Source organism: Carassius auratus, chromosome 15 (assembly GCF_003368295.1).
Source record: "Carassius auratus strain Wakin chromosome 15, ASM336829v1, whole genome shotgun sequence".
Lineage (NCBI taxonomy): Eukaryota > Metazoa > Chordata > Actinopteri > Cypriniformes > Cyprinidae > Carassius > Carassius auratus.
The window spans coordinates 8,385,642-8,404,520 of record NC_039257.1 but is presented as its reverse complement, the minus strand read 5'-3'; the positions used below and the strand labels follow the sequence as shown (position 1 = coordinate 8,404,520).

At 37.7% G+C, this 18,879-nt stretch overlaps 1 protein-coding gene across 3 annotated transcripts in view; it reads right to left on the bottom strand.

Annotated features, from left to right (window-relative positions):
* Nucleotides 1–18,879, bottom strand: part of LOC113114947 (nephrin-like) — a 136,477-nt gene that overhangs the window by 4,816 nt on the left and 112,782 nt on the right. For all 3 annotated transcript variants that reach the window (XR_003293812.1, XR_003293811.1, XM_026282078.1), the window contains 3 exons: nucleotides 5,903–6,025; nucleotides 5,509–5,615; nucleotides 645–816 (listed from right to left, as the gene is read on the bottom strand). Coding sequence is in view for 1 of the 3 variants with exons in the window: in XM_026282078.1 (XP_026137863.1) it covers nucleotides 645–816; nucleotides 5,509–5,615; nucleotides 5,903–6,025 (402 nt within the window). In the remaining 2 variants the exon portion in view is untranslated. The remainder of the gene's footprint in view (nucleotides 1–644; nucleotides 817–5,508; nucleotides 5,616–5,902; nucleotides 6,026–18,879) is intronic.

The following is an 18,879-nucleotide window of genomic DNA, read 5'->3' as shown; positions in this document are numbered from 1 at the left end:
TATGGCTTCAAATGTACCCAGTAACTTTACCTCGGCTGGCTCAACTATGAGGAAAAGTGAATACCATGGCACAAAGAGAGGCAAGATAAATCGACAGTCAGCTGATCTTTCCAGCAAATTGTTTAACACGCTAGTCATGCCAGAAAATGTTTGAGGCCATTAAGATATGTTCTCATGAATCTCTCACAGTACTGAAAAAATTATCTAGCTTATCAATGAAATTGTGAGTGAATTGTCTAGAGAGATCTTCTAATAACACCCAACTGTAATCAGTATTTGTGTTCACTAAGATATATTCTCAATAAGCCGTACAGGGCAATGCATGTAGATTTGAGATAAGAAAGGGTTGTTTGACATTGGAATTTGTTGTGACAAGACCGTCATGAACCATCCTCTGTTAATGAAAGATTACAGAAAATCCAAGTAGCAGCAAGTATTGACCTGATTTACTTGTCAGCCATGATACAGCCATGTGTAATTGGCTTATGGTAAGTGACAGTGTGTCATGAAAGATCAAGCTTTTGTTTTAAGGCTATTTTAAAATCTACTAGCAACAAGAGGCTTGTGGCCTTAGCAGTTTGATTGGTTTTTGAGCAGAAGATTTTTTAAAGATCATTAGCTATAACGTGTTCTGAACTACTCACGAAGGAGGATGACAGTGCGAGTAAGGGAAATTGGTGAACGTGACGCTTGGTTAACGCTTTCGCACCGCAGCACAGCATGATTGTCCTCTGGCATCACCTCCATTTTCAACACACTACTGGACCGACGTGACACAACGTCCTCTTCCCGGCTAGTGGACAGGACTTCTCCATTCTGAAAAAGAGAAAAGCGATAACACAGATAGACAGATGGTGAGAAAAACGAATGGAAGGAATGACAGACAGATAGACAGACACATGCATAGACACATGCATAGATAAGGACAGACATAGACAGAAAAACAGATATAAATTAGACGGACGGACGGACGGACAGACAGACAGATAGATAGATAGATTGATATAATTCCTAATTTACTGAGATGCACATGTACATTAAACAGCCAGACAGACAGTCAGACAGACAGACAGACAGACAGACAGACAGACAGACAGACAGACAGACAGACAGACAGACAGACAGATAGATAGATAGATAGATAGATAGATAGATAGATAGATAGATAGATAGATAGATACTTTTCTTCTAGAAAAAGACATTTGTGTCTGAGATCAGTCATCCAGTCAACAGTGTTGCAGACGCTAACATTTGCATTAGCTGAAAATTATTAGAGATGTCAGGAATGACACATTTTATCAAAGTAAACTGAGAGTCTCCACTGTGAGTCTGTCTGCGGGACACTACATGAATTGACAAGTAGATTCGGCGGCCCTAGACTTCACTTGCAAATGATTTAAAGCTTGACATCTTCTCTCTGTCTCTCAACACAGACGTTTAATAAAGTTCTTGGTTGCAGCTTTCAGCTTTCCCCTAGGCTTGCTGAGTTTAGTCATTCACTCACACGCACCCCCACCCCACCCCACCCAAACTACTACATTAATGGGTGTATTAAAAAAATGAATTTATCATAGTTTCTTAATGTCCTATTTAAGAGAAAAATTCACATAAGGGCAGTCCACTTAACATTACCCGAGAGCCACTCTCTGAGTGTCTTTAAGAAATGTTGAATGGCCTTTATAAAAAGCACTGCTTTTGTTCCTTGTTAACATATGCAAACTGTTATCTTGAGGTAGTCCTCCGACTCAGCAGAATTCTCAGTGGCACTGAAGCTTTGCATCACATTTATTAAGCTGTCTGAGATGCCAATGCTTCATAAAAAACAAGAGGTTGATAAATTTTAAGAATATAACAACCACTGGTTCACCTGCCAGATTCCACCTAGCTTCAAATTACTTTAGCAATCTACGTTCCACTGTGACTTTACTTTGGCCTTACATTCATAGTAATTGGCATGAAAAGCATTTTGGTAAACAGCTTTCGCATGGTTGAATGATGCAGCCCATCATTTTTCATCTAACAGCTACCTGCTGAACATAACATTTGGACCAATTTATAGTGGCAAATTCCATGAATGCAGTACACTTTGGTGTCTCGTGACTTTTCAGAGGCACAAATTCCATGTTTTTTGGGTTTGGAAACCATCACATATGCTATATAAACTAAAACATTATCCTTATACCCCCTACCCAAAAAAGTTGTGTTTTTTTATTTAACCCACCTCTGAGGTCTTCAACAAAAAACAATTACATTAATGTGTTCAATGCATTCATTAACTTTGAGAGTTTTACAATAAGGTTCCATTTGTTTCCATTACTTGACTATATTACTTAACATTAACTACCAATGAAAAATAATTCTAAAGCATTTATTAATTTGAGTTCATTTTAATTTCAACACTAACCAATGCATAATTTAAATCAAAAGTTTTATCTTTAGTATTACTTTATGGACCTGATTTAACAAGAACTAACAAAGAACAGTTATATTTGTATTAAATGTTAGCAAAAAAATAAATAAATAATAATAATAATGTACTGCTAATAGTTAGTTAATAGTTAATGTATTAACTCTTGGGTCCTTTTTGTGAAGGAAGAGGACAAATGTTTATTCCAGGAAAAGAAAACTGTAACATAGGATGAATTTCTCTCACTTTAGTCCAAAGCAGAGTGGCCAATGGGTTGCCCCCATGCGACATGCACACCAACCTTAGAAAGGAACCAGCTTTGACCTCTCCATTTCTAATCCCATGATCACCAGAGCCAGCGAGGGAACTGAACAAAGTGAATTAAATGTTACGACATCAATAGACAGAAGTCTGAATCATTCCTATGTGTTTGCATGCATCGCAGCATGGCTCACGAGACTCTAAAGAAAGAATGAAAAGAAGAACGTTCGTGTGTGAGGAGGGAAAATATTATTAAAACAAAAGATCTCGCCTTTGTTCTGTGAAGACGGATGTCTTTTCATGTTAGTGCCGGTCATGAAAGATGAACTAGCGGAAGAAGAAGAAAGAGCATGGTAGAAGAACGACCACAAGTTTGAGCATCACAGCGTCAGGAAGAGCACGACTCTATTTTAGTCCTGTACAACATTATTAAATTGAGGACATTTAACGCCAGTGCAGCGGGAAGACATCGCTTGTCCCTTTGATGAAACCATTAAGTATAAAGAGCGACCCACACACTGGCACTAGTCCATAAACCAAAATAACAGATGTTTAAACCGTAATAAGGCAATGTGGAACATGAATAAATTACAGTGGGGCTCCTGAATAATACATTTGCCATAAAATAAATTATGGGGCTGGGCTGCTCTTTGTTATTGCCCCAATCAGTTTGGAAGCGGGAACGATGGACGGATGAGAGTCTGCCATGACAAAGTGCCGCCTTGCTCACAATCTGCTGCAGATCAAAATGGGCAGTGAAAAGTTGGATTTGATGGGCCAGGCGTGCTGAGTAAGACAGCGTTGCTGGCCATCGGTTCTGCTACATTAGCACTTATTGCACTGGCTGGGTGGTAATGGAACCATGAGCTGGGGTGAGGGAAGGGGGGCCAGTATTTTAAAGCATAAATTTAGTGAGCAGAAAAAATATGATTGGCGTTTCGGTGGAAGCTTATGCCTGTGAAATGCATCATAACACATAGAATTTAAAACGAGCATTAGGCTGCATAGGTTTTCAAAGCTCACCAAATAACATTAATAGATAAGCTTACATAACAGAAAAAGTACAGAATAAGCTAAAACATGATACTCTAACTGATTTGAAAGGACTTTGGTGTTTATTTTTTCAAAGTCAACATGAACCGTAAAACAACTCTACCAGGTAGAACATGGCAAGCCTCAATTGATACCTTAAAGGGATAGTTAAAAATATTTGCACAAAAGATATTGTGAAAAATGTCTGTAGACCATGTTATAAAAGTCTGTGGGGTTCAATGTTATTTTGAATCCCATTTGGAGTACTTTTAATTGTATGGATGTATATATTGTATAATATATATATATGCTTTTGTGTTCGCACACAAAAACTTATCTCGCAGAATTCTCTCGCAAAAATTCCTCGGAGAACATTTGCTTTCTCTCTTAAAACATTGCATGTTCTCACAAAAGTATTGCTTTCTTCAGATAACCTTTGCATTCAGCCACAAAATATTTGCACTTTCTAGCAAAAAAAAAAAGTGTCCCTTTAGGGGCTCCATATAAGAACTCCATCTGATCCAATCCTTATAATTTAATTTTGTTGGTGTAACCTAATGTATTTTTACATTGAATAACAGTCTTACAAAAATCATGCTGCCTTTAGTGGTTCAGGCTGTACTCCTGGTACTTGGTAAGTGTTATCGTCTCAGAGTTAAAAGCAAATTTATTTTCATATTGAAAGTTCCAAGAGTGTTACTCGAAAGGAAAAAGGCCCAACTGACTATGAGTCACAGAGCTGTGGCCATGAACTCAGAACTGTGTGAGAAAATCTATGATTTAAATTCAAAGTCATGGTGATTTTCATTATTTACAGTATGTTCTCCATTTAATCACATATCATCATTAATGATTGATTATTAGGAGTAATTTACTGTAAACACATTTAGTGGGAATTTAAGTCATAATTGGGGTTCTTACAGGGTTCTTCGTTTGACATGTCATCTGTGTGCCGAACCTCGTGCCTTGATAAAGAGTGAGTAGGGTTGACTTGCGTTAACACGTTTCACAGTGTCCCTCTCTCTCACCCCCGATGTTGTCACAATTACCCACAAACCCACTGTGCTCATAACTTTACTCCATTTGCCAGCCTGGAGCACTGCCAGCCTACATTTAACTGTACCTGGCCTCCAAGATTTGATTTGTCAGCAATTCCTTATTCAAGAGCGCAGTGAAATGCAGAAGATATAATATATATATATATATATATATATATATATATATATATATATATATATATATATATATATATATATATATATATATATATATATATATATATATAATTTACATGGACTTCAGGATTTGCCCATAGTCTAAACATTTATGAAATTGCAAAATTTGGGTAAGTCTAGGTAATTACAATGCACGTTAAAAAAAAAAAAAAACATATTTTTAACTGCATCACCATAGCATCATACATAGAAGGGCGTACAATGCTTGCATTCAGCTAACATTCTCCAAAATGTTGCTACGGTAATGCGGAGAGACACAGAAGAGGCGATTTGTTGAATCAAGTCGTTATTTTTGTTTTCTATAATCTTTTTAATTTAAAATAATATTTTGTATTGATCACAACCATAAAAGAGATTTGGGAGCTACACCGTTGGTCAAATAAAAATGAAAAATGTAAAGAAAAAACAAGAAAAGTTTTTCAAAAGGTCCAACACTTCCAACATTTTTGTATTTCCCCATTTATACACTATATAAAACATGACCTTAGTTATTTTAAAACAGACAAATTGTGAAGGACATAGAATAAAAGTTAAAGGAGTGACAAGAATTCAACTGAAAAGAACTTTCTATACCTTCATTGTTCGCACACAGACATACACGACTTCAGCATGAATGTTCAGAAGTTTATCCTGTGAGCCTGGCATTGTGAAAGAATCGGTTTCAGTCAGCTCCTCTCCATCTGAGAAAGAAAAAAGAAGACAAAAAAAAAAAAAAACAGCACAGCACACCACAGAAGTTCTAGAGTTAGTAGGCTGCCTCGGGGTACTTCTTGCCAAGGGATGGCGTGACACAAACTTAGTAAATGAATCATGAAGTCTCTTGGTTTGAGTTTACAGCTACTGCTTTGAAAGCTCCCAGTGAGAGTTTTCATCTTTTATCGGTGTTGTGTATCTACAGTGTAATTCTCTCATAAGAGCCCCACTTAATGGACGTAATAAAGAGTTGGGCTCTTAAGCAACGGCGTACCTCTGAACATGGTGATTTCTGCAGGAGGTTTTGCATCTGGAGCGATGCAGGTCACCGTGTATTTGTTTCCCTCCACCCACGGCTCATCAGACTCCAGCTGGATGTACGGCTGTGAGGGCGGGACTTAGACAAGAGAGAGAGTGTGGAGAAGGTGAGGAGAGATTAACCGGCAGGGGATTGTCACAATACATTATTTTATTGCAAGCTGTAAACTCATTTGGTGTCTGGTTGAAGAGATATTTCAGAGCTTTAAAGGAACACTCCACTTAAAAAAAAAATTTAAAAAAAATTCCAACTCCCCTAGAGTTAAACAGTTGAGTTTTACCATTTTCGAATACATTCAGCCAATCTACGGGTCTTGTGGTAGCACTTTTAGCTTAGCTTACCATAGATCATTGTATCTGATTAGACCGTTAGCATCTCACTCAAAATTGACCAAAGAGTTTCTATATTTTTCCTATTTAAAACTTGACTCTTCTGTAGTTTTTTATTTTTTATTTTTATCAAATAAATGCGGCTTTGGTGAGCATCAAATACTTATTTAAAAAAAAAAAACATAATTAAAAAATTCACTTTGATCCATTACAATAATAATATGAAGTCTTTAAATTAAATTAATTTGGGGACTTTTCTGGGCAAATATTATTGTACGCAACTAGATGTATAATGAGTCAATCTCATCTAATAAATTCAATAACTGTGTTCTATCTAATTGTGTAAATATCTATCAATATTTCCCATCAGTTTTGGATTATGAAGGATGTCGTTTCCGGAAATATTTTTCATCAAAATAAATAAATAAAAATAAATGTATTATTATTATTATTAGTAGTAGTAGTATTATTATTATTATTATTATATACATATATTTTTTAAGGATCTTTCAAATACTCCAAAAACAAAATACGCTCAAATTCCCTTGAGGGGAAAATGAAACTAGTGATGCTTAAATTTTACTCTGCACATTAAACTGGGATTTGAGAAATTTAATCAGAGAAAACATTACACATTTCAGTGGTAAGGGTAGAGTCAGCATTTGGTTTACACAGTGCCCTGACCAAAGCAATAAACGCTATTTCATTAATGTTAAGCACATTTACAATGACAGTGCTTTGCAGCAACAAAGCGACCAGAAGTCATTCATTTTCCATGAGGGCTGGCGATCTGAGACCGCATTAGCCAGAGAGACAAAGTTAAGCAAAGTTCAACATAATGCAAATGCACAATGACACAACGCAGCGAATGCCAGTGAGAGCGCAGATAGGTTTTGAGCGTTTTTTTAGCATGTTGCTATGTGGCTGCTAAAGCAAGTCAAGAGTCTACTTTCAAGTCTTTATTCTCTGATGCTCTCTATGGCTTAGTCCATCCTTCAGTGTAAATCTGACAGATTTAGAAATGTTTTTTCATCTGCCAGGATAAAAGTCTGAGGGCTTCGAAAAGTAATAACTTCCAACTTTTCAGTGTTCCATTATATTATTTTTTTTATCATTCAATATATCAGTATGTCCAGCATATAGTCAACTATATTATTACATATATTTTGCCTTCCATAAAAATATTAAGCAGCACAAGTGTTTTCAACACTGATTATGATAAGAAATGTTTCTTGAGCAGCAAATCATCATATCAGAATGATTTCTAAAGGATCATGTGACAAGACTGGAGGAATGATGATGAAAATTCAGCTTTCCATCACAGGAATAAATGTAACTTATTTTAATATATATATATATATATATATATATATATATATATATATATATATATATATATATATATATATATATATATATATATTATCTATGCATTGAGCCGACCAGATGAACCAGTTGTTTCCAGTGCTGACGGTCTTGTGCCAGCTGCTCTGCATCCTCCATATCAACTCCATGTTGTTGGAGGTCACCCGCAAGGACGTCAAGCCATTGGGTGCGGGGTTTACCTCGTGGTGATCTCCAGCCTGTGGCCCTCGGATCAAACTGGAGAATGGCCTGGAGGGATGCGGAGGACATGGCCGAACCAGCGGGAGCGACGTTGCGCAGCCAGGCAGGATGATCTGCCGGGGGTTTTAGCACTTGATTGGAAATCCGCTGGGGCCACCTGATGTTCTCGATGGTCCTGAGAGTCCTGCTATCAAAGCCGTATAAATCTTGCAGCCAGGGTCTTATTTAAGGGCCAAGTCTCCAAGCCATAAAGCAGGATGGAGAGTACTGCTGAGTTGTAAATAGGGAGCTTTGTCTTGCGTGAGATGGTCTGGTGCCGCCAGAGTGGTTTCCAGAGAGACTGCAGGGCTGACGCAGTCAGGGCTCTTCTGCGGGGAAATCTCTGGTTTTAGGTCCCCGTTGTCTGTCACTATGGATTCCAGACACACAAAGTTCTTGACAGGCTCTACAATGTCATTGCCAAGCCGCAGTGAAGGTGGATGCGGTCTGTCACCGACATACATGAACTTGGTTTTCGTCCAGCTCACCTGGAGGCCAAGCTTCTCAGCCTCTTCACTGTGTATGCCCAGAGCGTCTCTCATCGTGCTGAGCAGAACGGTGTCGTCAGCGTACTCCAGGTCAGTCAGGTGGTAACTGCCGAAGGACACTCCGGGGACCCGCTCACAAACACCAGACATCAGATGGTCAATGATACAGTCGAAGAGGTCAGGAGCAGCTACACAGCCCTGGCGAATGCCACTGGAGATGGGAAACCAGTCTGAGTCTCTGCCATTGATGAGGACACAGCTCTGAACATTGCTATAAAGCAACTTGAACAGGGCAACAATCTTGGGTGGTGCTCCAAGGGCGTGTAGGATACTCCACAGTGAAGTGTGGCAGACGGTGTCGAAGGCAGTCTTCAGATCTATGAACCCGATGTAAAGATGGCAATCTTTACAGAATACAGGTCTTCTCTATCAGCAAGCAAACGGCCTGTTTGGTCTGTTGTGGAGTGGTTAGGCATGAAGCCAGCCTGCTGGGGATGACGGCTGCTTCTGATGGCTGGGAGAGCATGAGTGAGCAAGATCCTGGTAAAGAGCTTGCCGGGGATGGAGAGAAGGGTAATGCCCCTGTGGTTGCCCTTACGTTTCCAGAAGGGCAAGATGAGCCTCTCTGTCTCCCACACCTCATTGAATATGTGGGTAAGCCACTCAACGATGCTTTCCCCGCCTGATTTTAGCATCTCAGCGGTTATTGCACAGATGCCAGGGATTTCCTGTTGTTAAGTTTTTTCTAGAACGGCTCTGACTTCCTCAGGTGTGACAGGGTCTGTACTGCAGACAGCACTAGGGACTGCAGCATTAATGGCCGATGAGATAGCGGGATCAGCTGGGGTTGTACCGTGCTGTAGAAGGAGGCTGAAGTGCTCTTTCCAGCGTTCGAGGCAGTTTGCTTCAGTTGCTATAAGGTTGCCATCAGAATCTTTCACCAGGACTGTCTTGATGCGTGGGCCATTACGGGCTTGGCGCAGCAGACTAAAGACACGGCTCATATTGTTGTTAATGGCCGCGGACTCTAAGTGTTTAGCTTCTGCTTGCCAGAACTTATCCCTATCCTCGGCTATCGCCACATTGCGCTGGCGGTTCAGTCGCTGATACTCTGTCAGGTCACCTCGGAGCCGTGCCTCACGCCACCGGTCGATGATGTTGAGTGTCCTCTCCGATATCCAATGCTTTTTCAGGGAAGGTCGAAAGCATCCAAAGACATTGTGACACTTTATACTTTTAACTCACATGACTACTTTATAACTGGACTGAGATGTATATGCTTCCCAGGTGCACTTACATAGACCATAAAAACAGATATTATGGATCCAGTTTATCATAATTGTTTAATGTTTTGAAATGGATTGGAGAACAATACATTTTAGTTGTCTGAAATAGTCCTGCATTGTGTTGTCTGTAGTGGTTCTATGGACCTTTAAATGCTATATGACAACTTAGGGCAATTTTCCCATAAGAACTTCGGGCCACACAAACCCCTACAAGTGGTTATTTAAGATCTTCACAGAGGGTCTTGCCTTGTTCCTTGGTTGCTTTGTATCAGAGCACTTTCTCTTTCCCCGGCCTCAGCACAACACTGCAGAAGCACGCCATCTCATTATCAATTGAAACGCCTGTGTGAATCACAGACGGATGATGAAGCGGCCCCTGCGCTGTCGACAAGCCTGTGGAAATGCACTAAATGCTAATCTAGCATAGCGCTCTGCTTATAGGGAAAAAAGAAAAAGAGCAGCAGCAACAGTGTTGCAAATCACCTCCAGCAGAAGAGATGCGCACGCTGCCGATCAAAGCGCTCCCTCTCACCTCTCCTCTGTGCAACTTTCCCCTGCATTGCTCGGGGCAACAGAGCTCTTCCCGGCACTTTTGACGAGAGAGAGTGAAAATCAGTTTTTGTGCTCTGTTCAAACGAATAGAACTCAAATGTGGCACTGTCCAGGTTTACCCTGGTAGCAGAGTTTACCCACTGTGAGCTCCATATTGGATGGAAAAGTGTGAAACGGGATCATTTTTGGTTGTACAATGTATAAGGAAAATCATAAAATCCTGCTTATGAGCTCAGGAAGCGCTTTAGCATTTAAAAACCTAGACGGTGCGAAACCAAAAAGCTGAACTATTAAAAGGGCGAAAGGAAATGCAAGGCTGATACAATAATTCAAATATGGACCGAAATAAAGATCACGTCCTGAGTAAACGGTGTATTAAACTCTTAACTTGAAGTCTGACGGCATTCTGTGTGACAGTCTGAACAGCAACAGCTTAGATCAAAATATTGTTCAAATTAAATATAATTGTATTGATATGTACAAGATACTTGATTTTTATAAAGCACTTGAGAGAACTTACTGTTTCTGTTTTTCAATAAAATTAAATAATAATACAAAAAATAAAACATTTATATGTATAAATATAAAAGAACATTAAAACCCTTTATATAAAACTCATGGAAATTCACTATTCACTGCAATAACATATAATAAAAAAACTGAAAATATTTGTAAAATACATAATTAGATGTCAAATATTTATATGCATAGATGTATAAGTATGCACCACAATAAATATCGTATTATAAAAATGTAAACAATACACTTTATATATACTATTACAATAATGTCATTTTTTAAATATATATATATATATATATATATATATATATATATATATATATATATATATATATATATATATATATATATATATATATATATATATATTTCCCTCATATTTTTCTACTAAATAAATAAATAATGAAAGAAAAGTCACAGTCACCTTAAGTCACAGTCAAATAAGAAAATTTGTGATAATGGTAAACTAATGCTCATTTTTGGCTTGGTGCTTGATATTCAGCAAAGCTAGCAATAAATAAATAATAATAATAATAAAATGAAAAAAAAAAAAAAAAAACTATGCCAAGATAAAACAAAGACGTTTCATTAGATTGTCACACTGGTTCATTGGATCTCATACTGTTTACCCTTCTCAGTCACATAACATTACTTAATAAAGTCAAAGGTAAATAATATAATTATTGATAATTAATACTTTTGTGGTTTCCTTCAAAGCATACAACATTATGTGGAACATTCTCAGATTACGTGGATGACATGATCTTTTTTTTTTTTTTCTTAAAGGGGCAATGTTATATAACCAATACAATATCAAATCCTTAAAAAAAAAAAAAAAAAAAAAAAAATTGGTAGTGAGGATTGCCACATGGTAATGAGCCTCAGTGGTGTTGTTCAGGTTGCCAGTTGCTCCCTGGAGTTTGTTGGCACTAGGGGGCGTTATTGCTGTGTGCAGCTTGGTGGTGAGGAGAGAGGGGCTTCACATCGAGACAGATGGGGCAAGGCTTGGGCTTCAAACTGATTTAAAGGAAGCAATTGGAGTTGTGTGGACACTGATGGCTGAGGAGAGCACTGCAGAGGAGCCCGCTTAGATAATGAGATGCATTTGTTTTCTCTTCTCTTCTCCTCTGCTCTCCCTCTCTTTTTAACTGCTCGCAATTTCCTCTCGCTGTCTCTTTTTCTCTTACCCTCACGCCATCGCCCCCTCGCTTCCTCGCTCTCTCTCATTCTCTGCAGATGAAGCCAGGCTCATCACTTGTTGTGCTAGAGAAGACATTGTTCAGGCACATAGATTTCCCAGCAAAGACTGATGGTGTGCTCACAGAGCAGGCAAGCAGGTAGAGCAATTCTCTCTCCCTCTCTCCCCCTCTATGCGTGTCTTTCACTTCATCCCTCATTCTCGCTCACTCAACTTTTGACTCAGTGCTCAATATATAGCAAAGCTAAAAAAGCCAAAAGGTACTTTCCTACAACAACAACAACAACAGTAAAAAACAGAACCAATAGCAAGGCCAAGGTAGGCTGTAAAACAAAGGTGTTTCATCACTGTGATGTCAAATTTACAATCTAATAGATCTACTGTTTCTTGACCTGAACTACTGGTGCCAAAATTATTTCCCTTCACATAAGGGACTATACAGACAAATATGACAGTGAAAAGTGATTATAAACACATTAAATACAGTAAAAAAGAAAAGAAAAAAGAAAAAGAAACAGCACGGATCATTTGAAGTATTACAGGATATTGAGTACTGCCAAGTAGTGTTATGTTATCAACATTTAATACAATTATCATATGGGCTTTATATTATACTATATAGCATTTGTGAAAATAAATGTAAATGTAAATACATATGCACCTCTACATAAATTCCTTTTAAATTAGGTATTTAACAGAAATAAATAAAAATACTGTAAAATATTGGTTCTGGGGTCATGTCACAAAATGTTTTTAATTCAGTGGAAACTGTATTTAACGTGATCACATTTTAATAAAAACACTGAAAGTTATGACTATTAATTGTAATGATTTCATTTCCACAACTATTCAAAGAACAAATAAATTATATACAGAAAGCGAGCAAAAAACACAGTGTCAGTGGAGCTTTCTGACCCTGCAATTATTTTACAATTATTCACAATTTCATTCTTTTTTAAATGTATGTTAGTTGGTGCTAGTTTTCTTTTTTTGTAAAATCAACATTGGTTATGAGAATTTTTACATTTGAATGTAATAAAAAATGTTGATATGATAACCTTATTCAAAGCAAAAATAACTATATCATAACTATTTTGTGATATATATCATTAAAATGAAATAAAATAACTAGGAATGCATCGATCCGATACGGTATGATTTTTCTAGAATAACTTTTGCTGCTGATTTTTTCAATAACCTAGTTTTTAACCGTATTTTTGTTTTTAGATTATAATTATATATTTTTTTTTCATTTGTTATTTTTCATTAAAATGAAGTTCTCTATATTTAGCAGATTCTGTTTAACACACACAAGAATGATGATCAGGTCAACCCAGAGAAGTATAGAAATTATACACTGATAAAAAAAATAAAAAAAACTGCTGGCATCGGATCGTATTGGAATTTACCGATATTTCTAATTTTTGGTATCAGATCTAATCGATTCTGAAAAACTGCATAAAAATATTTGTCCAAATTTTGACCCTATTTGAAGAGGTTAGTATTAAATACAATTAAAATGTTTGTGTGTGTGTATATCAGCTGACTGGCTGATGACAATCCAATGAGTGTAATTATTTTTATATATATAAAAAAAAAATAATAATTTTAATATACTAACAGAAACCTAAACACACACACACACACACAAATATTTGAATTCATATTAACCTCTTCCAGTAGGCAACCATTCAGATCACCCTAGCAATGCCCTAGCAACCATCCAGAAGACTCTCACAACCGTTTTGTACCAGCAGGCCACACCATCGATTGGGACTTGATTTTTCTCCCTCAGGAATAGAAGAGATCATTGGATCGTTTGTTAGTTGCTGCAATCTAATGTAAGTGACAGCTTTAAGGAGGGATTACTGTCCCACACGTCACCAGAGAAGAAATGTCTTTGCACAGGGGAGGGAATGTTAATGTGTCTGATTAAAGATTATGAAGGCATGCGATAAAAAAAAGCAAAAAATCACATAAAATAAAAATAAAAATTAAAGCTTAGTATTTATTAGTGTCAACTTTAATATAATTCAACTCATTCATTTCAAGTCTGATGTCATGGACATCCTGCTGTAACAACAAATTTAAATGACTAGGCCTCTCAGCCTGTTTTCAGAAACAACAAGGGGTGCGATGACTGGAACAAGATGTCTCTAGGCCCCTGGTCATTTGAACACCCTCCAGTTACCTCATTCTTCCTCTTTTCCTTTCTGCTGTAGTTGAGCTGTGGTAGAAAGCAGGTGTGTGTGTGTATGTGTGTGTGTGTGTTCAGCAGTCTGTTCTTTGTGACCAAAGAGAAGGGATGATGAGAGAAGGAAAGCATGCGTGTGAGTGTGTGTATGTGTGTGGGGGGGTTTGTGGGGTTATGTCTGAGTTACTAGCAGCATTGGGAGCCAGAGCATGACAGTCAGTGATTAGTCAGGCAAAGATTATGACCTCAGAAAAGCCCACCTGAGTCGCCCACCATACTTCCTGCGACCTCTCCTCCTGAGACAAATGCACGCTCACATGCACAGAGCAAATAAAAACCCCGGACATGCACAAGTACGTGTTCGCATGCACAAGAACAGAGATATGAACACACATGAGCACTCAGGCGGGAAACATCGAGCTGTGAAATTTGATTCATTAGACAAATGCAGACGGATGGAAAGATAAGGAAGATAAGAGGCTCATTAGTGCAGACAGATGAACAAACCCCCTCGGTTCCTCTCTCACATACTCATCAATAAACATATAAACATGCAAATGTTTTCTTCCAAACTGATTCGCACATGCATAAGCCAAATGAATGAAAAGAGAGTCAAAAGGCAATAATTGTATCACAGTCACTCTTTTTCAAGCTCTCTCGCGCACAAATTCCCCGTAGAATTTGTGTGCTCCCTCCCACTAGTGTTGCTTTCGTCAATGAAAATTATGACTAACTATCTTCACCAACAAACCTTTATCACATGATGAAAACAAGACGAAACGCAATGTAAATGCTGGTCATGTGACGATGACTATAAGTAAGTGCATAATGCAATATTGTTGATGAACAATAACGAGACTAAATGTGGTTTGCAAAATAAAAACTATGTTAAAATGTATCTTCATTTCTGTTGACCAAAACGAGACGAAACTAAATGTTATAATGTTATTTCATCTCGTTTAGTCACGTTATTTTTATTATTTTTCAGTATTTCCGTTTCCTGTGTCTCACTTCAGGGGCCGCATCAGGTCGCACTGCACAGACGCAGACGATGTCACTTTCTCAAGCCCCACTCGTGGCATTATTTAGAAGATGCCAACAAACAAAGTTAAGTCTGACACAGAGAAAGGGACCAATGTGTGTACTTCTAAAATTTTGGTTGGTAAAATAAATGTTGTAAATTCCAATCAGAGCATCTTCCGGGCCTGGAATGGATGTATTCTTGAGTCTACAAGGTATAACAATAATATAATAAGATAACCTTCTTTGAAAATTTTGGTTTCATCTATACTACTAGGTACTTATACTGTATTGACTGGATTAAATAGAATTGCATTACTAAAAAGAGACTAAAATACAATTTTCATTGACTAAAACTAGACTAAATGTCATCAGGATGGAAAACTCTGACTAAAATAAGACTGAAATGCTCAGACTTTTAGTTGACTGAAACTTGACTAGACTAAAAAGAGTATGTTAACGTGACTAAAACTAATAAAAACTCAAATGACAACTTCACACAAAGTCTAGACTAAAACTAAAATGAAAACAACACTACCTCCTACATGGACTTCTAGATCAGTCACAGTCATTTACACATTTCATGTGTAAATGAATGTTGCTGCAGTTTGGTGATCGAGATGTAGCCGCGACAACAGTGATGTTGAGGTACACTCAGTAATTGCTCCCTCATTAAAATGCTTCACACATAAAACGAAGAATACTTTAGAAAAAATATGGTTACATTGTGTACAGTGACACGAGATGAGGACTATAGAAATATAAAAGTGGTCTGATTTTATATGAATGGTTTTACTCAGCGGCAAACACGCTGCGACACACACACACACACACACACACACACACACATCAGAGCCTTGTTAGACCACATGAGCAAACACAGTCTGTTAACAAGTTTTGACCAGACATGCCCCAAAAGTCTTGAAAACACGCGTCCACAAACACACACATACACACGATTACGCTGGGCTCAGGTGTGAGCTTTGAAGCTAAGAGCCATTGAAGCAGTCCCATTTCTCCTCCTCTGCTCGCTCGCTTTCATTCCCTCTCTCATTTCATCTCATCTTCTCGTCTTCATGCCACTGATCTTTCCACCTCTTCCTTCGCTCCGCACTTCTCCTCTCATCTCCTCCCATCTCGTTCCTGTCTGAAGAGTGCAGCAGGTGCATCTGAGGCAAAAGAGAAAACAGCAATTTCTCTCTCTCTCTGTCTTTCCTGCTCCTATATTCTTCATTTTAAACCCACCGCATATAACAATAAACATTTTCAACACTCAGCCGAACAAGAGTTGATCAATGTAAATCAGACTGACAACTGATAAACAAAACAGAGTCGAACCAGTTACCAACCATAATCTAGAGACACAAGTCCACTTCCCTACACGAAACACAGACCAAAAAGACTCTCACACTGTCTGTGTATAGCTTTTCCCAGAGAAAAACGGCAGAATTCCTGCTGGTCACATTTAGAGAACAAATGACATTTGATCTCAAGAAGGTTAAAAAACATAAGACCCAATCATCTGGTCCGTGAGTGTCACATGACTAATCACTCTGGAGCCGCAGAAGCTGTAATCAGCCGAACGTTGAGACTCTTTAAAGCTGGAGATATCCGTGTTGGATACAGTTTTGCATTTATATTTAGTTTGAGGCTATGCAGAGGACTGAAAACACCTCCAGGCAGGAGGGTCAGGATGTGCGGTTAACTTAATGTGAGTGACAATCATGTATATGTGGCACAATTCATGACTCAGACACTGAACGTGGGTGGCAAAGAGATGCCTGAACAAAACCCAGATCATGGCGACTCAGCAGTGACTCTCATCAGGAAAGAGATTCCAGCTGGCCGAGAGGGCAGAATGTCATGGTATACCTGGACATTGCGTGTCATATCCAAAAGTTCAGAAATGAAGCCTACTTACTGTAAAATAGGTTATATTTTACGTTAAATTTATCCATGCATCCATCCATCTATCCAGCTCTTCATCCATCCATCCAACCGACATCAGACAGGTATGTTTTCCTAATTAGAAGTTTGGAGCTTTTCTACATCGTAACTTAAACTCAGACAAAGAAAAACATGTTAATACAGAGGCTTTTCTTATTAGATGGAAGTAATTAATATTGTTCTGCATCATTATTACTGCTGCATGATTTCTCAATAATTGTCAGAATAATAAAGCAAATTATCAACATATGGAGAGTTTCTGATTTAAGACACTGATTGGCTGCTTAAAGCATATTCATCAACAATGTGCCAATTCAAAATAAAAATAAAAAATAATAATAATTGAATTAATCATTTACAGTTTTATTTTTCAACTGCTTACTCACATTTTCAAAACTTTGCCTCTCTCTCTTTTTTTTTTTTTTACTTCACAGACAAATCCAAGAATTGCACACACAAAATGCAAAATGCCTCATATCTCTTGCAAAATGAAGCACTGTATTCAAAATATCACAAACACATCTCAAAAGCAAACATTTGCAAACACCTTTGGCATATTATTAATTCCTCTAAAAATCAGTCCTTTCTCCAAAAGTATGTAGTGTCTACTTTTCTACATAAAGACCCATCAAAACAAAGTCCAAAAAAGTTTTTTTAAAAACCACTTAAAAGTAGTTTACAGAATAAACTTGGCACGAAATTGTTCAAAGTTAATAATATTTGCTCAAAGTTTTTGAAAATAATGTTCATAATGATAAATACAATCACAAAATACTAGTGCACCATTCAACATCCTACATTCATTTAAACCGACTTGCACCTCAAGAGTCAAATAAATAAATAAAACACTTAACTATGAAAAGGTTTAAAATAAGGAAGTCTCACACTGTGAAATGTAAGGATCCAATTACAAGAAATTAAGCTGCAACAGTGACAATAAATCACAATTTTAAACTATAAAGTGATATTTTTAACTCTGATATTTCTATAATTAACTTTTTGGAACAATTCAAAGGTTAGCTCCGGAATCAGATTTAAACCTGTTTGTATTCGTGAAATGCTAGCGATGGTTTGCTAGAGCGGCTAGTCGGGATCAAAGGAGAAAAAGGACACGGCTGCATTATTGTTCAAGATTATAAGGCGCCACCTGAAGTGACAGCCTTGGTTATCTTCTGCCTGTGTGTGACAAAGAAGAAAAACACACACAGAAGTGTTGAGAAAGCTTCACAGCAGAGCCTGTGGAGATAGCGATTGATGCTGTGGCTACGCACTTAGCTTCTAGCAAGCCAAGGGTGATTCATCTTGAATTAGGCCATTATAAACCATATCACATGGACAGAGAGAATCCAATTAAGACCCAGCCTCATCTTTTAGTCTCTCACTCTGTAAACCCCCCCCCCCCCCAACTCACAACTCCCCTCTGTAAAGACATTATGCCATTTGGATTGGATTTACTGAGGTAGATTAGAAGCAGACACAGCAAAAATCCAGCCCTGAACGGGTGCAATGGTGAGGTAATGGATGGGAAAATACTGCTGCCTTCAGCACTCGCATTTGCAAACGGCCATTTCAAAACATCATACAAACAAAAATTGGCCTTTAATATTTTACTTACATATGGCAACACTAAACATTAAGTTAAAGGGATTGAAATGTCATACTTTTTCAAGGATCACTAACAACCCTGTAATCAAACTAATTAAAACATATGCCTATTAATTACATTTATCTAGTCTTGCTAAGACCCCTAAATGTAATTCAAAGACATCAGCCTGTAGTGTTACTGTGGTA